Source organism: Melopsittacus undulatus, chromosome 1 (assembly GCF_012275295.1).
Source record: "Melopsittacus undulatus isolate bMelUnd1 chromosome 1, bMelUnd1.mat.Z, whole genome shotgun sequence".
Classification (NCBI taxonomy): Eukaryota; Metazoa; Chordata; class Aves; order Psittaciformes; family Psittaculidae; genus Melopsittacus; species Melopsittacus undulatus.
The window spans coordinates 75,548,748-75,576,464 of NC_047527.1; the positions used below are offsets into that span (position 1 = coordinate 75,548,748).

The 27,717-nt window shown below is 38.8% G+C and overlaps 1 protein-coding gene across 2 annotated transcripts in view; it reads left to right on the forward strand.

The window, feature by feature from the left end:
• Positions 1-27,717, forward strand: part of TRIO (trio Rho guanine nucleotide exchange factor) — a 237,230-nt gene that overhangs the window by 185,022 nt on the left and 24,491 nt on the right. For both annotated transcript variants that reach the window (XM_034069302.1, XM_034069293.1), the window contains exons 35-36: positions 22,514-22,806; positions 24,507-24,677. In XM_034069302.1, coding sequence (XP_033925193.1) covers positions 22,514-22,806; positions 24,507-24,677 — 464 coding nt within the window. The remainder of the gene's footprint in view (positions 1-22,513; positions 22,807-24,506; positions 24,678-27,717) is intronic.

Here is a 27,717-nt window from a genome sequence, read left to right on the forward strand (position 1 = left end):
CCTCCTGTATGTTCAGTTACAACTGGTTTGGAGAATTAAACCTTGTTTTGACCAGGTATTTTTTTTACACACCAGGAGGCTGATTCCTTTTTTCTTTGGAGTGTGAAGGAAAGAGTGTTTTAAATATGGTTGAGGAGACTACATCAGAAAATTCAAATGGAGAAAAAACAGGAAGGGTAACTTGGATAATAAAATTAATGTAAAAAATGAGTGTTTCTTCAATATGTCTCATTAGAACAGTAAGTATTTCTCTCTTGGAACACTTTCTGTGTTTTCTCCAATGTAGAGATGAGGCATGGCATATTTCTTCTCCCCTCCCACCCTCTCTAAGTGTAGTGAATGTATGTGGAACAACATTCCTTACACTCATCCAAAAGATTTTGTTTGAATTATCTGAAGCTGGTTTGTTGTGGTTTTGCTGACAGTGGCTGGGATCCTTCAAGCTGATTTGGCATGCTGCAGTGGTGACTGTGTCAAGTCAGAATTTTCCCAAAGCTTTTCCAGATAACAGACAGCCAGGGACAGTGAACATCTCATCATTTCTTTGAAAGGCCTCCTCATTCCTGTGAGTGGTATACAGGCTTCAATTCCTTGGCTATGGCACAGAACAGTATTAAAAGCTCAAGAAAATAATAGCCAAATGACTAAGATAGGAGAGAGTTTAAAATGTCATGTGCTTTTTGATATTCTTTCTTACTGTAGGCTTAAGCAACAGCTAGGGCATGTTCTGCAAAGCTGGAGACGGGAAGGACTTATGTGGCTGAAGAGCTGGATAAATGAATCATTTCCCACTATTCTTAATTAAAGCCTGAGTGCTTCAGTGTCTTTCTGTCAGTTGCTCTTGACAAAATGCCTTACCCAAGATGTAGAAGGGAAGGTTATTAATCACCCAGCTGAAAATACGTCTTTACTGTCAGTCAGAAAATAACTTTTCCCAGGTTTGCCAGCTAATTTAGTGACTGGCATGTTCTGTTAGAGATGGTTGTTGGTTGGGGTTTTGGGTTGTTTGTGGGGGAGTTTTTTTGTTGGGTTTTTTGTTTTGATTGAAACATCCCAGTATTTTGAAAGGAGTTCTTGAAAACCTCAAATTAAGGATGTTCACACAATTCATTGCAAAACAATTTCTGACTGATTCAGTTTAAAGTGTTTCTGGCAGCTGGCAGCACCGGTAGCAAAGAACAGGAAACAGCGTGCTGAATGTAAGTCCAAAGAACCACTGTTGTAATGATTCCGCTCCTTGCAGTCCGGCAGTGTTATCTGTGAGACTGAGGAGCAGCGAGGCTCTTTTTTGGGGAACAGGATGATCTTTGTGTGTGGAGCTGAAGAAACTAGATCCTAGTAGTGCAGCTGTGCTCTGAGCATTTAAACTGTGGGCACATTGTACACTGAGGAAAAGGCAAAGTCAGGCTCCTTTCACAATTTTCATCATAGTGTAGGAGCTCACCTCTAAGATTCAACCTCATATTTATTTATTGAGGTGTTTTTGCTGTTCTACAGTTTCCCAATTGTGTTAAAGTGTTCTGGTGTGAATGTCTGTGTTTGATGTGTCTAATCAGAGTGTCTAACTTGCCAAAGATAGGGTTTTGTATGCAATATCTGCCCAATTTATTTATATCAGAAATGTCTTTTGTAAATAGAATTCCTATTGGTTTGTGCAATGTTAATTTAGTTCAAGAATTTTAATAGTTCTGGACTTATGTCTGGCTTTGGCTCCTAGGTCTGGGTGGTCTTTGGTCCTGGAGTTCTGGAAAAGTCTGAAACTTCTCTCCCACATGCAGAAACATGATTCAAAATTTTAAGAACTGTGCACTTCTAAGCGATGAAAGCATTTGTCTCACAGATCACTTCCAAAATGGCTTTAAAATTGTGACATTCAGATGCTGGCAGAACTCAGTAAAGAATTCTCTCTTCTGTTAGTTTCAACTATCTTGTATACAATTCTCCACTCTTAAGATAAACAAGAATTTTTTAAATAACTATAGTACTGATTTAAAAATACATAAATTGACTTTGTAAACGGAATGTCTGGAATACAAGGGGGAAGATTCTGGAGAAGATGACAGATTTAATTTTGCTTCAGAACAACAATTTTATGTAAGATTTATTTAATTAAAATTTAAGAATTTTAAAGCTGGGTTTTTTACTGCTGTCATCTTTGAACATACCCCTTCTTCCCCACCCCTCCAAAAAAAAACAGGTAGCTTTAAGGGATAAAGACTTCATCTTCGTTTTCAGGCTCCGAGGCAACTCAAAATGAGTGCTTGAAAATGAAATTTCTGATTTTGTTAGCTTCCCTTTCTTGTTCTGCATATTTACTCCAAGTTGATATAAAATGTAATGGGGCCTTTCAGAAATTCAGTTGAAATACTGTTTATCCTTGTTCTAATATAAGTTGTTACTTCTATTACCATGCAGATGTCTTGGAGTATGGTAAATGCAGTTGGTTTAACTCCAGTTGTTCTGTTAAACAAACAAAGAGATGCTATTTCTATTCTTACATGCAAGACTAGAAATAGTACCTCAGATGAGGTAGCACTTCCAGAGGGAGGGTAATCCAGTGGCAAACAGAGGTTGAAGATGTTGCAGTTAAGAGCTGGTATGTGTGAGAACTTGATTCATTGGCTGTCAATAGCAAAGACTTAATGAGCTGTTACTGCTGTGCTGGAGTAAGCTGGCAAAATGTTAACACCTTACAATGGTTTTGGCAATCTGGCATTGTTCATCAGTAAGTCCAGAGATTTACATAATTGCACAAAACTCATGTCATTCCTTCACTGTAGTAATAGATATGGTGTTTAATTTCTGTATTTTATACAAAGTATGTGCTACCCTACCTACTACGGGTATACAGTGCTCTTCTAATAGTTTGTTGTTGTTGTTGTTGTTTGGGTTTTGGGTGTTTTTTTAGCTTCTTTCTTTGCTCACTGGGATGTAGTCTTTCTTACAAAATCCTGTCTTAACAGTGAGAGAGCTCTTTTGCCTGGAATTTTAAATTCTTCGTGAAATGGCCATTAACAAAATTTTCACCTGAACGCTTACTTCATCACAGGTTTAAGTAACTGAGAAATGTCTTAAATTGCCAGGGGTCTGAAGGGCCTTTCATCAGTTCTTTGCATTCAGAAATTAAGCTGAAATTATAAATTTATATATATATGCATATATAAATATATAATATATAGTAAGTATAGCCAAGAAAACATTTCTGCTTTTTGCGTGTAAGGTGAAAAAAGAAAGTTAATTTTTACTTTAAAAAAAATAATACAAACCCCTATTTTAAATGCTGTCAAATGGCAATGGCATTATGAGCTTTTTTCTTTGCTAATATGATCAGTTTGTTGTCCCATTGGACTGTGGTCTATGAATATTGAAGGAGCAGATGAAGGGGAGGAGAAGGGGCAGCTCAGTGCTGCTGTGCAACATGCTAGCAATCCAACCTCTTCTGCCCTGAGCTTGTGCTCTGTGCCCTGCTGTGGTTTTGCCTAAAGGTGTTCTCCACGTAAGCATATTTTTGCCTGCAGGAATAAGATTATCTGACTGGCTTGTCATTACCAGTGATGAGTTCCTAGAAAAACTTGTTAATGTGAGGAGCTGCAGGAAGAGCTGTATAGCAGAGAAGAGTTACTGTAGGATAGGGCTCTGGAATACAGAAAACTTGACGGAGCTAAAAGACAAAGAGAGCTTTATGGTACAGCCTGAAGTAAACCATAGGAAGACATTAATAGACTGCTTGTTTGGATTAAAATTACATATATTGATATAGGTCTCTGTTTCAGATGGAAATTGAGAAAACCCCTGCATGTTAAATTAAGAAATGTGTTTGTGATGTAGAAGTCACCTCCCTTTTGCTTATGCTTCAGTAGGAGAAGTTACTGGTCTGAGCTTTTTGTCTTGGACTGACCATAAGAAAGTTGTAGCTATTATTTCACTATATGCATTTTATATATGATGTTTTTCAATGAAATTCTTACGTTATATGCACAGTCACTCTGAAGGACATTCACATGGAGTCTGCTGTTTCCACTCCAGTGTTCCTGTAGAGCAATTGTTTTTCACAATTGTATGCATAGAAGACAACTGCATATCCGTGATACTTTCTTCTTAACCATGTAATGTGGCATTTTATTTATGTAGTGGTTCATGTGGCCGTTCTCTCTCTCCCACCACCTTGATTTACTTGTCAGTTTTGTCCTCTGAGAAGGGGCCAAAGCAAAACCTAAAAATAACAGTGTTTGATTTGAGTAGGAGCGGGAGAACTTTTTGCAATAGCAAGCTGCGAATGATGTGGTTCTCAGAGCATTTAAAATATCTTCCTGCAGATATTACTGATTTTATAAGGTCAGTCTACATGCAGTTGAAAAACAAAATAAAATCAATCCTGAAAGTTTTATGTATTATTTTTGCTGTATTTTATTCAGATGTTTTCTTATGTATGGAAATCACCCTTTTAAAGTTACACTGATAAAATCACTAACTTTTCTTAAATTTTAGTTAAAAGATGAAAGAGTTTAACAGTGAGAGTTTAACAGTGAAAGAGTTTAACTACAGTGAGAGTGGTTGGATATTCTTTAGTATGCTCAATGTGCGTGGGAACTCTTGGGGAGCAGAGGAAAAGGATTGTTTCATTTATTTTTTTTCTTACTCAGCTAGAAACTAGAATCATTTTCAGATGTTCTACAATTTCGTGAAGGATAAACTAGCCTTAGTGGAAGTCTCACTGTAGGTGGCAACTATAAAGGTCACTTATCCTGAAGAAAGTGGGTTTTCTGCTGTCCCCCCACCCCCTCTGGAATTCAGTGTCATTTAAAAGTCGTCTTGGGTCAGCAGGAAAATGTTCAGGAATTGAAATTAATGGTTTCGGTGCAGGAGGCTCTGAGGGGGAAGGTGATTCGGAATTTAGGGTGGCTTTCATTAAAAACATGAAGAAAGCAAAACCTCAGTCTCAGGTAGAGTGTGTGCAGAGCTCTTTAGTAGTGCAAATAGGGTAACATATGCGTTCCCAGTTTTTGATAAGTGCTAATGATAAGCCTTCTTTGACTCTTGGGACTCTATATGCTATGAGTACCACATAAAATGCTTTTGTTTGTTCTGTTATTATTGGCAACCCCCTCACTGCTGTATATTCTTCTTCCTGCTACATGCTTGTGTCTCTTACAGTATTGTTTGTTCAATCTCATTTTAAGGCCCTTTTTTTATGACAATATGATGAAAGCATTTCATTTCTGTTTTTACAGAAATTTAATCCTTGCTTTGGCTTCATAGCTCTTTATGTAGTGAATGTAGCTTTTTGCATGTCCTTTAAAATTAGATGATGAGGTGTTCGGGGGAAGAAACCAAACATCTTTTCTAGCTTTATAAAACATTTAGCTAAAAAAAAAAAAAGAACCCAGAAATGAATATTTTATGGACTAATGCTTATGTGGCATGCTAGGTGAGGAATGCATAGATAAAAAATAAAATGCACACGGTTTCAGTTTACTGAACAGGAAGATTGCTTAATGAACTAGAAATTTATTTTGCAGAATATGAGCTTAGAGGTAAAAAGATCTGAAATGCAGTTTAAACCAGGGTGAGATCTTCAACACATTTATCAGACTGTTTGGGTTGTTCTGCTTCTCACAAACAAAGCTCAAGAGGAGATGAAGGTAAGGCAAAATTTGTTGTTTGGTCCAGATTTTGTCGAGGAAAATGGAAGTTCCAGGGCAAGCACTGGATGGTGTAGCTGACCAGAAAGTGTCTGGCTTTTTTGTGTCTATGGCTTTTGCTAAAGCATTAAAAACTAACTATGCACTGCAAACTAAAAAAAAAGGTGTTAAAGGTTGGTTTTCTGCATTCCAGTTACTGTAAATCTTAGTAGAGGTACTAGACTGCATCTTTTCTCAAGGCTGAGAGGAAGAATAGCTGGCTTGCTGTATTTTTAAGATCATCTTGAGCCTCAATTAGGGTAGTTACGGTAGAGTGTAATCTGCTGCATCTGGCTATTCCCACATGTGAATTTAAAGACTGGAACTGTGCTCAGTGAGTCAGAGGAGAGCATCCTTAGAAGAGAGGAGCTGCTCTAACAGCAGGGCAGGGGGCTAAACCAGACTGAGAAGATAACAGCAACTTCCTCAATCTAATGGCATTGCTTATAACATTATCTGGGTGAACATCTTCAGGAGAAGCTGTAGCACATCCCTGGGGTGTGGGAGAGTAGGTTATTCATAAGCTGTGGGTATCGGAACAGCTGATTCCTCACCATGCCAAACAGGATTAAACAGACTGACACCCTGGGATCGCTTCACTCAGTAAATCCTACCTGCTGCAGCAACGGGCAGCCGAGTGGCTGTAAATACTGGATCCTGGATTTAGGTACAAATATGTGCAATGGAGATATAATGGGCTGGGGGAGAAGGGTTGGTTGGTTGGAGGATGTTTTCAAATAGTAGGAGTTTAGTGGGATGTATTCTTTTCTCATCTCTCTGCCTTTACTTTCCTTCCCTCTAATCCCAGTCAAAAAATGCAGAGTATGACAGAAAGGACTTGTATGGGAAAGTGAGCAGTTATGGAATGAATCTGCTCTGTAAACTACTGGGATGCTGTACAGTAAGCTCTTTCAGAAAAAAAAAAAAAGCATGTAAAATGCATTTATTTATATTCTTTTTAGTTGAACTTTGGAAATGAGAAATGATAACTTGCTGTGTGACATGTTGTTAATAGTAGTAATTTGTTTTAAGAGTTTAGCGAAGATTTTCTTAGAATGTTGCTGCTAAACCAAAAAATCATAGATTGTTTAATATCTGTGACATTTCTGTTAAAATTATTGTTGAGAAGTAATGTTTTGGGGAATAGAGCTTGGAAAGAAAGGGTGGCTGGGAAATAAATTGGTTTGTGTGAAATTTAGAGACATTGTTGATTCTAAAACATAATGTGGACGAAAGCCATGTTGTTTCAGGCTCAACTGGAGGAGAACAGAGGTAACGGTAAGGATATTTGTGTTAAACCCACTTATTGGTGGGTGTTCTCTTCCTCCTTTGTAGTTTTAGCAGAAAACAGTACTTGGCATTTGGACTGTTGCTGCAGGACAAGTTTGAGTGTCATGTGTAACAGTCTGAAATGTCTGCAGGACAAGACAATGCTAACCTTCAGTGTCTGTAGCTGATGCACCTGTCAGGAAGTTTCCTTTTCATGTGCAGATTGATTGCAGCTAGGCTCAAGTCTTATATACCTGTTGCTGTATGCTCTTGTGCATATAGTTAAAATAGGCAAGGCAAGTTATAATCTCTGTTACTTGATATTATACAAACTGCTGTTACAGATGGACTGAGAGGGAGGGTGGTAGAAGGGTTGCAAACATTAAATCAAGGATGTAATGGAAAGTAATCTTATAGGGGACATCTGAAGATAGGGTCACATGTCTGTGAGTTGTTAGTAACTGAGTAGTTCCTGAAAAGATAATGGGGCATCAGAGTACCAGCCAGAGGGAGTTAATCTTAGCAGGCTATCGCCTCTGATCCCAGCAGTGGAGCTGTGTTCTCAGAAAGCTGCTCTGTAGCCCGCCCATGCTGCACAGTTACTTCCTAAAACAACAATTACCACAGTTTTTAGAAGTAAGCAAGTACAGATTAACCAGGAGGGAGGTGAGGGGGAAAGGGGGAAGTCAGTTACAAATAATAACTGATGGGCAGAATGCTTTGTGGCAAAATATTTTACAGTGAGTGCTTACCCAGAGCTGTGACTCCCTAGTCAGCTGGAGGTCTGTTAATAGCACCCGGAGAGTCTTTTCCCCTTTTACATTCCACTGTCTTTATTGGCACTTATTTGCTTCATTTTTGAGCTCTTGTTGCTGCAGCAGGTAGTGAGGCTCAGATCTCCCTGGGTTTTACTTCCGAAGAGTGTTTAGAAAACACGTTTCATAAAGTGCTGGGTGTAGTCAATCCTGACCAGCGAGATGCTTTCCGTTATTACCATAAATTAAGATCATAGACGTGTGTGAAGTCTTGTTTGGCAAGCATACGTGGTTTCACAAACATTCTTCATTGTTCTCTTTCTGGGTCTTAAAAACAGATGTCCGTGTGTACAGAACATGTTGTAAGTAGGCTCAGTAGCCTTTCATAATAGGGGAACAAAGCTTATTTGCATGCCCCAGTATGACTGTAGCTATGCCATCTCTTGAACTGGAAGGAGTAAAAAATTGTGTCCATGTTATTTCTGGCCACTGCAAACTTAAAACTGGTGATTTAGGATTTAGGTAGAATATTCAAAATGTACTGTAGTGCATTATTTTATTCATAGAAGACTGTAACCAAGACTTTGACTTTGCTTAAAGGATTTTTTAGGAATTAAAAAGTTTGGTTTATTTTTCATTAAAATGTTAAAGTACATGTGCAATTAATAATCATGTGCTCCTGTTTAATTAAATTATCTGGTGTGTTCCTCAGCCCAGTTCACAAAGTCTGAAGGAATTAAAACACATTCAGATTTAGGTAGATAGAAAATAGGGCTTTGAGTAATGAATTGGCAAGAAACTACTGAAACTAATAAATAAGTATTGTATTATTGCCTTTATCTGACATCAGTTGGAGAAAACAATTGTGATGGTAGGAGGAGACCAGTTCTCATGGTAATTCCACCCATTCCTGTAGTTTGAAAATGCTCTGCATTTGAGACAAGTGTGGATACGTATCAAAGTTGTTTATGGTTATTTGGCTGAAGAGAGTGTTGAATAGTTTCCGTCTGGAACTGAATATTTGAAATAACATCTTTTTTCAGTTACCTTATGAGCTAGAAGAAACAACAGGATGTGTGCGTTTCAGCCCCTAAGTGCTTCATGCGAGTCTGTATTAAACTTGGGAAATTTTAAGAGGCAAATCTCATGGATAAAATCCAGACAATACATCTACAAAAGCAAAATTTATCCTGAAATTATTAACCATCTTGGGGCTGGATTTTAGAGAAGGAAAGGTAGTTACGCACATAGAGAGAGCTCTCACTGGGCTTTGAAGACATGCATTTATTATATGTGTAATAGATTGCTTAAAGGAATGTATGTGAATTAAACTAGCTTTTTTTTTCTCTCTCTTTCATAGCATTTTATGGTATATCAAGCCTCAGAAATAATTCATCCATAAAGCAGGATGCTTTTACTATAGAGTAATTGTTAGCAAATGGTGTCCAGGAGAGGATAAGAGGTCTCTGAGGACCGGACTCAGAGGATGCAGTGGGAGAGTCCATATTACTAATGGGTTGGTGTAATTCTTGGCGTGGATCCACTTCTACATTTTGAAAGTCTATTCTTTTGGAATACAGATGGAAGCTGTTAAATATGTGCTGTGTGTGCTTTTCCATCTCCATGAAGAGCATGCAACAGAAATCCTCCTGAAACTGAGCTCATGTATTAGCCATATAGTTACATACACAAAGGTACTACTTTCCTGACCTCTGTGTCCTTCCTCACAGTTCTTGGAACATGGTTTTTTAGAATCCTTAGGTTGAAGAACTTGCAAGAGAGTTAGATGAAGGTGCCTTTTTATGACCAGTAAAGACTGAACTACCTATCAGGTACTGCCAGCTTGTTTACCTGCCACTTGCACATGTGATACAGCTGCTTCTCTTGTGTGAGCACTAGCAATCACACAGGCAGGCAGACCAGGGAGTTGATCCAGCACAAAATGTTATATCTTTCCATCCCTTCCACCCCCCAAAAAATGAAAGTTTTCTTGTGTAGGAGCTTATGCAAGAAGGGATACTGATGTCCTTTCTTGACTGCCATCCCTACTCATGGTCCTGAACCCCTCAGTCTCAAGTTTTTTGCTCTGAGCTGGCAGGTTCCACAGTTACCTGAACTTCTCATAATTTTTGTCTCTTACAATTCTGATACATCTTTTCAGTCACTTGAAAATGCTGTATTTTCGTTCATGTAGCTCTCACAGTTTACCTTTGTGAAATAGGCCAAGACTGAGCAGCAGTATGGATCAAATGTGTGCAGAGTTACCCTGAGGCAGCCTACTGCTTCTGATCCTTGGAAGTCTGCTCCCTCCATTGCAGTACTTTCTGCTCTGACATGAGTACTGACTGAAAACAGAGTAGTTTAAAATGGGTCTGTTTGCCCCAGCTCCTTCTCAAACTAGCTACTCAGCTCCAAGTTTTGAAGATTTTTTGAAAGATGTAAAAGGAAAACATATGCTCTTCTGACGAAAATGTAGTTAGATTTATAATGCAAACTTAATGGAATAAGGACTTGTAGCACCACTTCTGTAAGAAGAAGAAATATTTATATATAAGCATTTTTGGATTTTGCTAAGTTGACTGTATTCCTTTGTATCACTAGTAAAGCATATTCAGAAAATTAAGTAATTAAGAACTTTTAGATTTAGCTTCAAAAAGATAGGAAAATGACTAGTCAATACCAAGGATTCCTGGAGAGACTGACACCAGAAGGAATATTGATAAAACTTTGAAAAGAAAGGTAGAGTTTGATTTCATACTAGGCTACCTCTTTAGGCCCTTGTCACATCTCTCAGAATGCCTGTAACTAAACATCTGATAACAACAGTCATGTATCATGGGCAAAAGTCTATTCTGAATGGATGGGCTTAAACTGAGCAGAGTAGAACTGCTTCAACTAATATTTCAACTTAATTTCCCACTTGTGATGTTACAGCTCTATTTTAAACAGATTACTTCAGCAGCACAAGAATGAGATATCACCTTACACAATTGAAGTTTCCTCTAGGTGCTCATTGTGAAACTAGTAATGGGCAATGTGTTCATAATCTGTCTTTGAAATGTGGCTACAAGCAGCTGTAACAATCTATTGAACTTGCTCATCTAGGGCAGATGATCTGCCTTTAGTGGAGGTAAAACCAAATTTAGTATATAAGTATATTCCATCCTGCTTTGAAAAAATGACATCAGTAATGTTAACAATCCTTAACTTTTTGTTTGTTTCCCTGCATTTGAGTGTGGGATTGGATTCCTTCAGTCAGTCTTCCTGAATGAGCGGTTAAGAAAAACCCCACCACCCTACATACTGGCTACATACTGTCCTCCTCTAAAAAGAGGACTTAAAGATCAGCTCTCTGGATGTGTAGTATGAAATGCTGGGGAGCTAATGAAAAGAAGAAATGTTGTGGGTTTTTTTTCAATAGAAGAAGGAATAGAAGCTAATTACATTCCTTATATTGTTTCCTGTAGAAAACCTGTTTTGGCCCTGAATTTAGGCTTATGGTTGAGTCTATAAGTTAAGGTGACTTGCTGTAGCAGTGATTACTGTTTTGATACAAGTTTCCCTCCCCCATCCACTTCATTTCTTACTAAAGCTAATAATAAGAATTCTATTTTATTTCCTTTCAAAATAAGGTTTTTTTTGTTCTTTTTCTTTGCCTTTTTGTTTCCTTTTGATTCCTACTTAGAAACCAGTTTTGGACAGCTCTCCCATGATCTTATCACACGATTTCATGTGGACATTTAGGTAATATTAGACAGATGGCAGCTGGGGAATGATTCAAGATATAGAGATATAGATGACTGGGTTCACATCACCTTCCTTCTGAGGCTTTATTGGGAATATTTGAAGGAAACAAAACCACCAGAATAGTTGCATGGCAAAATGAAGTTTTTTGTGTAATAATGTGGGCTTGATCATGCCAAAAACAAATTAGCAGTGCATATGTTAGTCCTGAAGAGACTGTAATCAAGTTAACAAACATGGCAGTGATGGATCGCATTTTTAGTATTCAGTGTATTTTAATTGTACATTGAGATAAAATGTCACATCTTCCATTAATTTATAGCTTGCATGTTTTGAAAACCATCTATACCAAGGTGTTATCTTTCCCCTTTTAACTCAGTCTTTATTCAAGATTGATGAATTTGTGGAAGAGTTTCTTCTTTCCTAATCTGTTGAAATACTTTGTCCTGAAAAGGCATCTCTGCAGCAGTTTGGCATTATGACTTTCAATAGCTATCTGCTAGTCCACCTGGACTGTGCGTCTGTTTAAAAAACCTCACATTTCCAGTGTGACTGACCTTTATTAAAATCATGTGTGCTGTCATTGCATTGCTCAGGTTACATTTCCATCTGAAGACAAAAAGTTTAAAACCAGTTCAGTTTCTAATCACTGTCATCTGACTCTGCTCTTGATAATGTAGTTATTGAGGTGGGATTGAACTCAGAGGAAGTTGTCTGTCATCACCTTACAGTCCTCTAGTTCTGCCGTGTGGAGCTTGAAAGCAGTGGTATGACTGCAATGGCCTGACTCTGCTCATTAATACTCCAGGTAGTGTGTACACTAAAAAGGTTAAGATTTTACAACGCCTGGCAATGTTAGTACAATTAGTTTCTAGCACTATCACTAGTATGAATTAATTGGATAAGGAGGAAACATCTTTTTTATATGCATGAATTTTAGAGGACTTATTTTTGTCACTGTTTTAGCCATTCCCAATTCCTTTAATTACTTTCTCAATTTATTTTTTGAGGCCTGAAGCAGTATATAACATTTGGAAAGAGAAAATGACCCAAGTTATTGTAATAGCCCCAAAGCTAAATCATACATTATTAGTAAGCTTATGGCAGAGTTCCTAACTTGAGATTGATGTGTTTGTACAGCTGTTGCTAAAGCTGTGGCTCCAAACAATCGCTAGTTGTTCTAATGAGTTCTTCTGCTTTGAATCAAGAGGATGGGGGAAAAGAGAAAAAGACTGTTAAAATTGCTTTTGGGTTAGTATGTGTATTTAGGTTCATGTATAACTTCAGTAGGTGAAGAGGAAACAAGTTTTAGGTTTTGTTTTTTTTTTGATACAAGCTGTCTAGTAACTTGAGATTTTCAAAGAAGTAAAATTTGATAAAGTAATTATTTCTTTTGTATCATTTGTTCCTGTAACCCAATTACTATTACCTACCCTTTGTGTTTCAAAGTAGGTTCCTTGACTCGATGTATATTCTCTCAGGTTTACTAGAGAATATTTGGAGGGTTTCTCATGCATTGGAATTCTGTAATGTGTTTGGAAAAGAAAGATAATTAAATAAGTCTACTTTCATCTTCTAGAGGCCACTCATGTAAATACATGGCAGAGGTTATACTTGCTCAGATTTTTATATTCCTCTGGACAAAATCAAAAATAACAATGTTGGTTCAGCATTTTATGTAGGTTATATATATGTTGTGGTTTTTTTCTCTTCGTAACTGTGAGGCTTGTTTTTATCACACTTAAGGCAGTGGAAGGGGATTTTCTCCCTACCCATGTGTATATTCTCAATTTCAAAAGTGCACCGGTAGAACTGTGCATCCCCTATTTCCTTTTGAGATCAGATTGCTCAAACTTCCTTGCAATATCTTAGTTAATATGCAGCCGTTTTGTTGGAGTAGTGGAGGGTGTTTTAAGATCTGCATAGGATAAATTCCTTCCATTGGGATGCACTGCATTGCTGAACTTTTGCATAGGAAAGCATGGCATGTGTTGCTTTAAATAACATCTGAGATTATGATTCTTCCTAATGCAGTTTCTGTGACTTGCTTCGCTCCCTCCCTTCCCCTATGGCTTTATCTCCCTTCAGTAGAGCTGAGGATTTGCTGAATGCATCTTTTTTTCCCTTTGGCTGTTCTGTTATCTATATTGATATGGACATTTGTTTCATATCTGTTCATAATCTTCCTCTTCTGGACTGATGCACACAGTCTATCAGATAAGCTACTGTGCTGCTTCAGAGCTGTATTTCTAGGACTGAAGTTTATTTTTATCTATTTCCAAACAAAACAGATAATTTTTTTTTGCCGCAAAAAAATAAAGTAGCAGATGATAAAACCTTACAGCTTGGTAACAGATGAGCAGAAATTAATTGTGCAGTTGCCCCAGTTAAAATCTTAAACTGCTTATCACAAATCTTGTCAATGGTGGTTCCCATTTGCAGTATATAACATACAACTCTCCACCAAGAACAGAGCTGCATTTTTGCTGCAAACGTCACACAGCATGGCTCTTCAAAAGTAGGTTGTACTCAGCATGCATGAGACAAATAGCTTGTCAGCAGTCAGCAAAACCCTGTCTAATGTCTTAAGCACCAGCACTGCCTATGAGGCCCAGGCCCAAAGCTTCTGCCTTCATTCTTTCCTTTCTTTGGCTCAGAATTCTCTTCTCCCCACTAGCTAGCTGCTTGGTTTTGTCAAAGACAGGAGTGCTGTAACTTGGAGAAGTCAGAAGGAAACTCCCATTGCCAGCTCCCACTGGTTCAGGAACTGTGTTGTGCCCTCAGCCAGCTTCCTGTGCTGAGATCTTAATCTAACCAGCAGCAGCAGCAGTAGTGGGGAGCAGGCTGGAGGCAAGGGCTGTGTGCAGCTCTTCTACAACTCAACATAGTGTGGAGGCAACAACCTGGAACAGTCATTTGTGGCATTCACCATTCCTGTTGCATTCCTTCTCCTGGAGGGAGGAGTGGATGGCCATGCCTTCATCTGATCTTCTAGTTTGGTCATCCTAAAGTAGTTGGATGTTGCTGATGCTAGACGTTTGGCAAAATAGCATATAAAGACTTGTTTAAATACATGTCTCCAAAACATCAATGAGTCAAAAATGGGTGATGTAGCTGACATTTTATGAAGCATCTCAGTGAGAAATTGGTCTTAAAAGCTACTGTATTTAAAGGGAAATAGAGAAATTATATCAGTGTATATATCATTATATCAGCTGTGGGAAAACTTCCTTTCTAGTATAGAAAAGCAGTATTTCTCATATTTACTGTCTCTGTTTGCACTGAAGAACTTTCACAACTATTGAATGAAAGAAGGGTGTCACCTTAATATTCTTAAACACGTCATATGTGTCAGTCCCTGTGAGGGAGTTGACTTCCTATGTAACTTAAATATGTCAGTGATAATCTTGCCTATTGTAGGTCTGCAGAGCCAATAATGTGTTCTCCTTCATGTGATGGCCCCGCCTGGCCCAAAGAACTCAGTGGAGATTGCACACAAGGAGGAAACTTTGCCTGAAAATTAGAATGTGGACTTCTGTTCATTTGCTCTTATTATAGAACCATAGACTGGTTTAGGTTGGAAGGGACCTTAAAGCTTGTCTAGTTCCACCCCCCCCTGCCATGGTCAGGGCCACTTTCCATTAGACCGGCTTGCTCCAAGCCCCATCCAACCTGGCCTTGAACATTGATAGGGATGGGGCAGTCACAGCTTCTCTGGGCAACCTGTTGCAGTGCCTCACCACCCTCACAGGGAAGAACTTCCTAATTATCTAATTTAAACTTACCCTCTTTCAGTTTAAAGCCATTCCCCCTTGTCGTGTCCCTACATGTCCTTGTAAGAAGTCCCTCTCCAGCTTTCTTATAGGCCCCCATTTAGGTATTGGAAGGCTATGTAAAAGAATGCAAACCCCTGTGCAGTTAGTGCTTAGGGTACCCTAGGGTACCCTTCCTGGGGGCAATAATTCTATTAAAATGATCAGGACACTTGCTTTGATCTGTAGATGGGTAAGAAAGAATGGTTCAGTGCACTGACACAGAGTGAGAACTTGACTTAGAAACAGCTCTGTATAACAAAGTTGTCCTTGGCATGCCCTGCCAAGCAGCACATGGATGTAGCTGTCTTTAAATCTGAGCACAGGTGGTCAAAAGAGTGGAGCTGAAATCAAGATGTTGCCTGTTAAAATATAAGCTGTGTGCAGGGAAGCTGAGACTTAATCTATTAAAAGCTTGTGGTTTTCACAAACTGTGAAGCTAAACTTCAGCAGTGTGAGTAACTTTTAATACTTCCTACTTGTGACACAAAATATAGTTCTCCCCAGAAGTAGTAAAGAATAACAGCTTATTGCAAAGAATGAAATATTCCACAATACTACTCTCCCTTTCTGTAGTGCTGCCTTGCGCTTACAGTAATATACATGATTTAGGTTTGGGGTTTTGTAGCCCTGTGGTCTGAATTCCAGCGAGCACAAACAGAACTGCTTCTGTTAACCTGGGAAAGTTTTTTCTGGCGCAGTATCATGCCTTCTTCCTGCCTAAAGAGGGGGAAAAAAAAAGATAGAAACAAGTGTGGATGCAAGACTGTCCAGCAGTTGTAAGAAGAGGCCTTTTACCCATCTAGATTTTGTTGGTTTACCTCCTAGACAGTAGTTGATGTGTTTACAGATCTCTCTGTGTGCGAGCTACAATGCATGTGAAATTATTTAAAAGTTTAAATATAAACCCTTGATTTTACATTTACAGGGTAGGAAAGCAGGAGATGATATTAGAAAAAAAAATTATGGTAAAGTAGCAATAAATGTATTAAACCCTTCAGACATATACCACTGATTTTCTAACTCGAATGAACAGTGTGGGGGTTTTGCCCTAAATCATAGGTTTTCTTCATTACTTTCTCTATTGCAGTTGCAAGTATGTTTCTTAGATGACTTCTCTCAATTTCAGAAAGATCTTTGAAAGTTATTAAGATGACAGTGTCTGTCTTTGGGGGGGCGGGTTCTTTTTAATTACAGACGTGCTTGTGGGCCAGCTTAGTATCTCATTAAGAGAAGCTGAAAAGTATCTAGTCTCAAGTTTAGAATTCCAGTCTGTCTGATACCAACAAAATCATCTTTTGATGACATGCAAGACTTAAGTATTGAATACATTTAAATCCAAGTACTTTGGACTAGTGTATCAGTCAAAAATAATACAGATAATGCATTAATCAGAAGATATACTAAGAACTCTTTGCACACTGAAAATACTACAAATTGTATTTAAGCATAGTGTATAACTTGAAATAAAAGGCAGGAAAAGTTTGCTAACCAGAGGTGGAGGAGTGTGTTTGTTCCACTCCAGACACAAAGGTAATTGAAGGATTTTCTTCTGTGTATTGAGGACTAGCTTTCTGCATTTTGTGCTTTTTGTCTTAAGAAACTGGTTTCATGAAAATTATTGCATTATCTCACTATCATAAGTGAAATCTCACACTTCTCAAAGGGCATGGTGGAAACTTCCCATTTGCAAGCCTGATAACAGTCAAGCTTCATTGTCTTTAAATGGTAATCGCTTTAATCGTATTTTGTTAAAGCTGGAACACATCTAATGTCTTTAGATGTATATTCCAGTATTAGTTTACAACAAGTACTCAGTGAGAGCAGTCTAAAGAGGATACCCATCAGGACAGAAATAAATTTCCTAACACACAGGAAAGTATTTGAATAGTTTTGTACATGGCAGATTGATAACCTCCTACTTCAAAAGCAGTTCCTAGGCAGAAACTGTGCCTGTGTGTCCACAAATAAAATAAACCTCATTCTCTTTTTGCAAGCTTTACCCATCTCAAACAATGACTGTGTACACAGGCAGGGGTTTATGGGCTTTTGTCATTAGATGCTTGTAAACTTCGATTCTTCTGACAGTATGTTAACTTGGCTTTTATTGGGGCATGTTTGTAAGTAGGTGCAGGCTTGGGAGATCGCTGAGCTCTAGCTGTTTCCAGGTGGCTTATTACACTTGCAAGTACATAACTGTAGACCATGCTCTCTGTGCTTTGAACTAAGAAGCAGCTCTCATTCCCAAATATTCATAACATACCTGCATGAAATCTTATTGATCAGCTGTTTAATGGCTCTGTGATGGTTTTCTGGGATTTTGGTCCTTAAAGTTGATGGTGGATGGCAGGTCTGCAGAGGCGGTGTGACACACCAGCTGGGCTTACTAGGTTTGCTTTGCTCCATTTTTGCCTGGCCATTCTCTGTTTCATATCTGGAGATGGTGAAATGTTCTTATTCGGTAGTTTGGAGCATTTGGGATTTAGAGGTGCAGAGCAAGCATTGAACAAGCTTAGTTTGATTCCCTAGGTAAAGGAGTAATTTTTTTTGTACCCTCTTGCACTAAAGCTCTAAAATGCACTAAAGCTCTAAAAACAGCAATATGGAAATAGTTAATATGAAGCAGAGTCTTTCAAGTCATCAACTAGCTTTAACATGGCTGATTTATTTTTTAGGGGAAAAAAACAGTTTATTAATAGCAGATGTGCATGTTTCTAGTGTTAAGAAAGCTGGGACTCAAATGAGAATTCCCATTTCCTTTCCAGTTTCAGAAATTTGCCTGTTCATTGGAGGTAACTTTATCTTCTAGTTTGAGGGGGTCAGAACCCATGCTGCCTGCTCTTTTTCTTTAGCTTCAAAAATGTATTTATGGACTCTCAGTGAACTCTCTGACCTCATCGCCAGAGCAACATATGTGGTTTTTACTTCGAGAGAAGTGGCAGTTAAACGCCTTCTTTTCTTATTGTGGCTATGGATTATAAAACAAAGCCCATCCGTTAGGGTTTTTAAATGACTTTATTGAATTACAGAGCTGTCACAACTTGAGCAAATAGCGATTTTTAAAAATTTGACGGTTTCTTGTGGGATTTCTGTTACTGTGTATGATCATTATATACGTGTTGCCTTTTTTCTCTCTCAGAGATGGCCATCTGTTGCATTTATCCTTTTCTAAAAGGGAATCTGACACTCACTAGAAAGTTTACTGTACTTGAAACACAGTTGGGGTTAGCATACCCCAAATTTATTCCATCTGTTTTGGTTTTAGATGGCCATGTTGTTCTTGGTTTAATTTTGAATACTCCTTTTTTCCTCTTAGCATGTTTTAATGATAAAATATTCTTGAGCAACCCTAGAAAAACAACTTGCTATGTAGTCATAAAGGAAACAAAGCCAATTTAGTGTAAACAATCCCAAGCATGGTAATCAATAAACCAAGTCTGTGTCTCTAATTATACAGATAGAAGTAGCACAGTGCTGGGGCAGAGGGAGGTAAGACAGACTCCTGTGGCTGTTCTCATAGTGGAGGTGCAAGGTCATTCTGTGCTCCTGAAAATGCGTGCATTTAATATTGATATTCCCTAATGCTTGGATCTGGCAATGCCTTTACATAAATATACAGTCTTGAGCACCTAGAGTTTTTCATGACTGTGCCTCTAATATTGTAATTGGTCTCCTGAGGAACAGGATGGGAGTAAGAATTGGAGAATCTGGACTGCTGTCAGCTGGGATGGGATGGGAAAATGGATGGTAAATGGTCTCACACGCTGGCATGGAATATTTGTAGCTAGTATTAACATTGACCTGTAGGGATGTTTTCAACAAATTTAAGGAGGGGTGAAAAATCAGCTGTGATCTATGAAGGAGCTGGTGGGTTGGTATTCTATTCAGGTTAATACTGGTGCTATTAAATCTCTTTTTTGTTGTTGTTGTTGTTTCGTTTTGTTTTATTCTTTTAAACAACTTTTTTAATAAAATTTGATGTTTAAGCTGATATATTTATGGCAAAGCCGTATTTTCACTCATTTTAAGTTTTTCCCTCTCTGCCAGTGCTTTCATGCTCTAAAGAGCAAAGTGGAACAGTGCTATCTCTTTGGTGTACTACTTACATTTTGTCCGCTTTTATGATTCCCTGAAGCCCTAATAATACTTCAATAAGTACTTCATATTAAATCATGCAGAAGAGAAGATGAGAAGCAGTTACGTGTTGCATGCCAAATGAAAACTAATGCTGTGTGGGTGGATATGGCTAAAGTATGTGCTGCGAAACATGTCTGGCTAACATTGTTTTGCCTCTTAGATCCTCTCCACTTGAGAAAAGTGTGTGTGTTTCCTGCTGCTCTCTTCCCTTCTCCTGCCCACAAACTCTTGGCCAACTTGGTTAAGAGTAGGAGTGGTACAGCATAAGTGCAGTCAGACAAAAATACTCATCTTCCGCGGTTTCAGGGGCTCTGCATTGTGCTGCTTGGTTTTAGAAGAGATTCAGTAGTTAAGTGTTGAGGTATGGATCAAAAGGATGGGTGAAAATTCGAGGAGGTGGAGCACAGGTTTTCTATAAAGAAAAATGGGTTTATTAACTGCAAGCATGTTACATGCTGTGGGACAGACATGTTTATGTAACAGTAAATTTTACGCAATCATTTTCCGTACCACCACACTCCCCTTTCCTTAGAAAGGAGTAATTGTAAAGGACAGAAAGGCAACAGATAGAAAAATACAAAACAGTACATAGTGATCTTCTGTGTAGACTTGGTTGCCTATTTTTTTTCTTTTAATAAACAAGTGAATGTGCTCTGTTTTGTTTGTATGGAAGGAACTTCTATGAACCGTTTTTGGGAGAAAAATGTATACAAATGAAAGGGAAACTTGGCTGAGTGATTATAACATCTTCAAGCTTGGGAGTCTTAAAAACATAGCATTTAGTCTGTGCTTGAAGAAACCTGTTCACAAGAACACCAGCACTGTTTTCTACTCTTCTGTGTTCCATTTACCGAGTGGCAGAAGGTTATTTATTGAGATACCCTTCAGCTGATATTTGCTATGATTTCTGAAAGAAGGCATCCGATAAAAATCAAAGATGCATGATTCAATAATGGTAAAGTTAAGTTTGGTGAATGAGCAGTCAAACTAACTTCCTACAGAGGTTTAATAGGAGATTGTTTGGATTCCTGTGGAGAGCTTACAGATGGTTGCGACTTTTATTTGGAATTTTTTAATAAGCAGACTACTTTTTTTTCTTTAATGAAGTAGAAAAATCTGTTGTGATGAGGATGCTTGATGGCTAGCTTGTAGGCTTGCTTCTCTCACATATGTGCTGAGGACCCTTAAGCAGTAAGCCTTGAGGGTTACTCAGATTGCAAGTTGAAAACCATTGTCGTAGATAATTAATTTCTTCCTTATGTTTCCTGCTTCAACAAGAAAGTAATGTGGTAATTCTGTAGCACTGCTATCCCAAGATTTAGAGACAAAGCCAACTGGTATAATTCTGCATCTGCATTTTGATAATACTCGTTACTTAAAGTCTTGAAACCAGGTTAATGGCATCACAGGAAGTGTCCCTACCCATGTGCAGCACAGCTATAGCTGTGGCTAGAGAAGAATTCTGCAGATGAATCCTGATTCTGGGTGGTTTCTTTCTAAGTGTTAGCAACTAGCCTGTTAGATTGAAGTATGCTTTATATAGTTTATCTTCTGCTTTATGGAAATGTGTTGAAAGTAGTGGTTAATAGCAGTGATTACATATGTGTTCATACAATGTAAACTACAAGAGTTCTTGACATCAGGGCCAATGTATCTTAATGGTCACATGCCATTTGGGGTTTATTAGAATAAAGTCTTGACAAACAACCTGATAGATCACAATTTTGGATTGCAAGGAAAAGATGCCCTTTTTGGAGCAGCTTGAACAGTGAAGGAAAAATAAAAGGTCCTAACTGTATTCACATTACATATCTCTTTCCCCATCTCAGTTCAAAACCATGATTTGTGCTTTATGGAAGTGGAGCAGGCTCACATACTTGTGTGTAGATCCAGTGCATTTGGGTGTTCGCAATGAGATGTATTGCTACATCAGTGCGACCATATTATTCTACACAATTCAAACTACCTCTGGTCACACCGGCAATATGTCTGTTATGGTAAAGCTGCCAGAAGAAGTGATCTGAACATCTATGTCAAGCTTCAAGAAGGAGCACAAGCACTGCATTTAATTCCCAGCAGTAGAAACATTCAACAAAACATTTGTGTCATCTTCATATAAACCATCTATTCACAGAAGTGTGCGTACAGGAAAAAAAAACAGCCCATATTTGACAACCCAGGAGAGCCTTTTTAATACCTTAGTGGTAGATGACGTTCATAGGAATGGTATTATGAAAATATGTCCAGAAAAAAAAGTATGGTTCTAGGAAAAGAGAATTGCGGTGGGGGAAAGCATTGTGCAGCATGAAAAATAGCAGTCTCACAATAGCTAGCCAGTGGGTGTTTATCATAAGCATACAGTCCAGTTCAAATGGCAGGACCCTCGGTGGGAAAGTGGTATTGACTTCATGTGCATATAACTATGGCCTGAGAAAAGTGTATGCTGTGATTACAGAACTTCAGGCTTTGTCATGCTGAGAAATACTGCTGATACTGGGATTTGAGCAAATGGGCTTTTAAACATTGATGTGCTGTGCCTTCTTAAAAACCAAACAAAACAACAGCCAAAACTCTGAGTAGACTTAAGCAAAAGAAAGACATTTAGCAGTTTTCTGAATTCTTCTTCCCTCTTTCCCAAGGTTGGGAGAAATAAATAAATAATGAAATAAACTGGAGCATTTATAATAAAATATGGTGTTTGAAAAATAATTTACTTGTCTCACTGAGGCAATTATTTTTACACTTCATGTCCATGCTCAAAGCAGTATACACTAAAATATAAACAAGCATATGTTTCTGTAAATTTAGATGACATAGAAAGTAAAATTCACTATTAAATAAGCATCAGCAGTGGTAAGTTTGAATTATAATTGAAGCAAAAGTGACTTTATGAAGCTTGACTGTTGTGAGCATATAAAAGCTGCCTGTGTGTGGGTAGCCCCATGCAGCGTGCACACTGATGGTTGTGGTGTCATCACAGGCCAGTTTACTTAAAAATAATATGGTCGATTCATCCATAAATCCAATCTGATATCTATTATTACATATGTTATTTTGCTTGTTTCTCACCTAGCAGTGTTTCAGCTTTTAAATGCTCCCCTCATTCTTCTTCCAGATTCCCTTTCAGTCTCCAGCAATGACGCCAGTCCTCCTGCTTCAGTAACATCGCTTCAGCCCCACATGATCGGCGCACAGAGCTCCCCGGGCCCCAAGCGCCCTGGCAACACTCTGAGAAAATGGCTTACCAGTCCTGTGAGGCGTCTTAGCAGTGGAAAAGCAGATGGGCATGTCAAAAAACTGGCCCACAAGCATAAGAAGAGTAGAGAGGTTCGTAAAAGTGCCGATGCGGGCTCCCAGAAGGACTCTGATGATAGTGCAGCAACCCCACAAGATGAAACTGTTGAAGAGGTAAGTGTTCAGGGCAGCTTCCCGAGACCTGGGTTTATGGTCTTCAAAGATCTGAATGTTGTCAGGTGCCTGTTGTGTCCTCAATGGACTGTCCATCACTTGAGTGAAGTGACATGTGCCATATGCTCATTCTTGATGACTGCTGTACCCTGCATAAGGACTGTGCCAGGAAATTTGTGGCCTTCTGCACCGAGTGTTAGTAAATCTCTGTGGAGAAGGATCTCTAGCTGAAAAAGAGAAATGAGAGAGTAAAAAGTTGTTCTTTGGCTTTGCCATCTTACCCCACTCAGGAATGCAGCTTTGTAAGTAAAGATGTTTCATGTTCTGGGAATTATCAGGTCATTCTGTGTTTCCTTTCCTTTTGTTGTTGATGAATCAGGAAAAATACACGGAGAGCTGTGTAACTGCTTAAAGGTGCTCAACAGCTGAGCAAGAGTTAGAGCACAGAAAAATTACTGGCCCTTCAAATCAAAAGGTAGTTACCAATGGTCAGATAATAAACATGGCAGTTTTCATTGGAGGGAAGGAGACTGTAAACTATTCCATCACTATTGTCATCAAGGACATGTACTGAAAGTTTCTTTTCCCCCCACAAACATGTACCCATCTTTCTAAGCCTGGAACTCATGTATGAGCAAACCATGCCTGTGGTTAATTACAAACAGAGCCAAATTCTCTTCTCTTACAGAACTGTGTTTGAGGCTGAAATGAATGTCATCCTTACAGCTGCCAAGGCCACAGCCACTTGCATCCTATACAGTTACTCCTGTTTAGCAGGCTGGAACCTCACTAATAGTTTTGGTAGTTATCGTACCAAAACTATTGCAGTCTCAGATGCCCAGTTAATTGTTTAGTACATTTTTTTTTTTCTTTCTCTCTATAAGTTTTGCTGCAATCTTGGAGCATCAGTGAAGTTACACGGTAAATGCAGGGAAAGAAAATCCTAGGCTTGACAGCATGGCAAATTGGGATATGAGATTTGGGAAGAATTATTGGCCTCTGTCCTTGAATGTCAAGCTGCAGAAAGAGACCCTCTGTGATGCAGCTGTAGCATTGTTTTGGAAGTATCTATTATTCTGCAGTTCTGGGAGTAAGGGAAAACCTAAGGCCTTTTTTTCTTTTCTGCCTTACAGTCAGGAAAAAACATTAACTGTCTACGCCATCTTCTTGTAAAGATAGTTGAATTGTCCTGTGAGATCAGTTATATTAAACTTTGGCTAATTGGAATCATAGTTCCTTGTATAATTGGAAGGACTGTCTCTTAGCGCAACTGTAAAAATTATACAAGCGGTCTGCTCTCACTACTTTAAGGGGGAAGGAGCAGAAAGGATAATTGACAAAATACTTCATGTTGTAATGGGATTTTTTAATATTCTTTAGAAGTCTTGTCCAAGTCAGAAGAATGTGGCTCTTTACAGAACTGAACTTGGAAAGCAGACACTTTCCCGTAGTAAATTTTAGGCTGTATGTCTTGTGCTTAATATCTTAATTCATCTACTTTTACCAAACACTGAAAACTACCTTTGGCATCTGTTCCCCCCGCCCCGTGTTGAGAAGTAGCATTGTGTGTGTAAGATCATCTTGATTTGTTGGGAGAGGGGTGAATCTACAGAACAGACTTGTGTAAGACAAGCTTGTAATAACAAGCTTTGTGCTGTTGAGGAGGTAACAGAGCTCACATGTCTTGATTTTATTTACAGAGAGGCCGGAATGAGGGGTTGAGCAGTGGTACTCTCTCCAAGTCATCCTCTTCAGGAATGCAGAGCTGTGGAGAGGAGGAAGGCGAAGAGGGAGCAGATGCTGTACCACTTCCTCCTCCAATGGCAATTCAGCAACACAGTCTTCTTCAGCCCGACTCACAGGATGACAAGGTAGGAGAGAGAAGTAGGGAAGGCTTTGCATGTTGAGACAACCTTTGCACAAATATTTCTTCTGTTTCCAAATGCCTCTGTAACGTACATAATACAGCTTTATGGTAGACAGAAGGACTCAGGCTACTTCAGGCATTAAGAGGGTCTCCTGTGGAAAGAGTGTGAATTAAATGCTTCTCTATTTTTCCTGCACAAGCATGGAATTGTTTCTACTAGTACTTTAAATGTGGAAACAAGCTCCTTTGCATGTGTGCAGGCCTGTTTACATCTGATTGACTGATGCCATATTTAATGATTAGAATGTCATTGTTTTATAATCATACCTTTGGGTACTGAGGTAAAATTCTATGTGCAAATAAAGTTTATCTGGAGAAATTAACAGTCATACATAACCTTTTTAGATCATAGGCTATTCACCATACCCTACTGTTTCAGATAACCTCAGTTTAGGGAAAAAAATTCCTATGTACATGCTGTAGCAGAAGGAGCTGTTCACATCAACTATAAGATTTTCTTTTTCATCTTGGGTTTTTTTAACTTCTTTTTTTGGGTGCCTAAGAAACATGTGTACTAAGAAGTTAATATCCAAATAGGGCTATTAATTATTGTGGTTCAACCCTAATTAGCTGGCAGATAAGCCCCACACAGCCCCTCACTCGCTCCCCTGCCCCAGATGGATAGGGGAGAGAGAAGAGTAAAAGTGAGAGAGCTGGTGGGTTGAGATAAAGGCAGTTTAATAGGTAAAGCAAAAGCCACGCACACAAGCAAAGCAAAGCAAGAAATCATTCACTGCTTCTCATTGTCAGTCAGGTGTTCAGCCATCCCCAGGAAAGCAGGGCTCCATCATGCGTAATGGTTACTTGGGAAGACAAATGCCATCACAGCAAGTGTCCCCCTTTCTTCTTCCCTCAGTTTTATATTTCAGATGATATGGGATATCCCATTGGTCAGTTGGGGTCAGTTGTCCTGGCTGTGTTGCCTCCCAGCTTCTAGTGCACCCCCAGCCTGTTTGCTGGTGCGTTGGGGTGAGGAGCAGAAAAGCCTTGGCTCTGTGTAAGCAAGTGCTTAGTAATAATGGAAACATCCCTGTGTTATCAATACTGTTTCCAGGACAAATCCAAACCATAGCCCCATACTAGCTACTGTGAAGAAATTTATCTCTACCCCAGCCAAAACCAGCACATAATCCAGCTGTTTTTTATAAACAATAGCATGTTACAATTGAGGGTAAAAATTTTGCATCAGTAATGCAATTCTGGATGCAGGTAGCAACTGCGTGAAGGAGATCTTGCTTGCATATAATCTGTTTTTCTTAAATGTTATGCTATTCATACACTGAGATGGTTTATTTCAGTTTTTAACCTGGATCAGATGTTTAGGGGATGAACATCAAGCCTGGAAATAGGGGTTTTTAGAGTGTAAACAGCTTGGACTTGTGCAGTGAATGCACACATCACTTCCCATTCTGCTGCTTAAAATTTTTAACCTTTGTAGTCTATAACACTGAATATTGTTAGTGAATTTTGTGGCTGGTTGCTCACTGTTCTCAGTGATGCAGATGTTGTTGATAACCTTGGCTGATTTATTTCTGTTCCTTTGTTTCTTTTAAAAGCATTGCCTTTCATTGGGGATCCCACTCATTCCTGAAGCTATCATTTGTAGGATCAAAACGGCTGGTTCCCATGCTCTATGTGTATTTAATTCCTACATGTTTTCTGAATTGAAAAAGTGTAATTTAGGAGTTGGGGAGTTAATATGTTGGGAAATATTCCTGAAACGAAAGAAGCAGAAACAAGGCAGCCTTTAGACCTGAGAGAATATTTTAATCACTAGAAAATAATAATCTCAGTCTGAGGCTTAGAAATAGGATAAAAATCATGTTGGTCAAAATATGTTACAGTTCCTGTTGATAAGCTGCCATTTGTGCATGTCCCTTATTAAAGAAAAAACATCTTATATAAGACTTATAATGCAAGTCTTATATAAAGTTCTTCAGATAAAAATGGATTTTGCTTATATAGGTCTCTTTACACAGCACAACAGTTATGTGAAGGAATATGCTTGTAAGTTAGAGTCCGCTCACTTTTGTGTTTCTGGTGCAAGGTTAGACCCTTAACGAAGTAAGGGTCTTTCAGTAGTTTTCCATCCCCAGTAATTTGACTTTCACTTCTTAAAAGGTTAACATGCACTCTGCAGTAAAAACAGTTTCTAAATAGCTTAAACTGCATCGTAGACAAGACTTCTCTGAAGATAGAATTTGATAAAGTTAATATTACACCATAATTTTTCAAAACATATTAATAATGCCGCTTCTGTCATGCACTGGTTTTATGTAATATGTGTCCTACTGCATGGTGGGAGGCAAACAAGTCCCCTCATGTGGCATCCTGGGAGGTTGTGAATGCCTCCCTGAAGTCAACACACCAAGACATACCACCAGTTTCCAGTACCCAAAGCAAATGCTTTATTGGAACACAGAAGGGAGAAGCCAGAGCAAAGTTTTACCCAGCAGAAGTCAGTTGGCTCTTTTGATGGAGTTACTGATTAAAAAAGCTTGCAAACAAATTCCCAGTTGTCTGACTTCTGGGTGGAGTCATCGTTCACATTCCTGCCACGCTCCGTGGTTTCTTGGGTTGCTCAGCTCCCCTGGATCCCAAGGAATGTCTTCTCCTTTCCGTGACCTCAGAGGTTTGGCTTCCATCTGTGCCTCGCTGCAAACATTTCTCCTTCTCAGCACTCTTGGTCTACACTCCATGGTGGAAACTCTCTGCTTGCTGGGTTTCTCCCTGCCTGCCAAGCCTGCTGTGGATTCCAGCAGCATCTTATACCTGAGTGTGCTCAGTTGCTCTTTCTACCTTTCCTTGTTTTGTGGGTGTATTCTGTTCCCAAAGTCCATCATTAGGAAGCTCAGCAGGCAGACTTCATCTAAGCAGCTCCTTCTTTTTCAGACAGTATGTGATATAATCACATGAACTGAAACGCAACCAGTCCTGAAGTTTTACCAGCAGTCACACCCTATATACTCCCTTAGAGCAGTAAC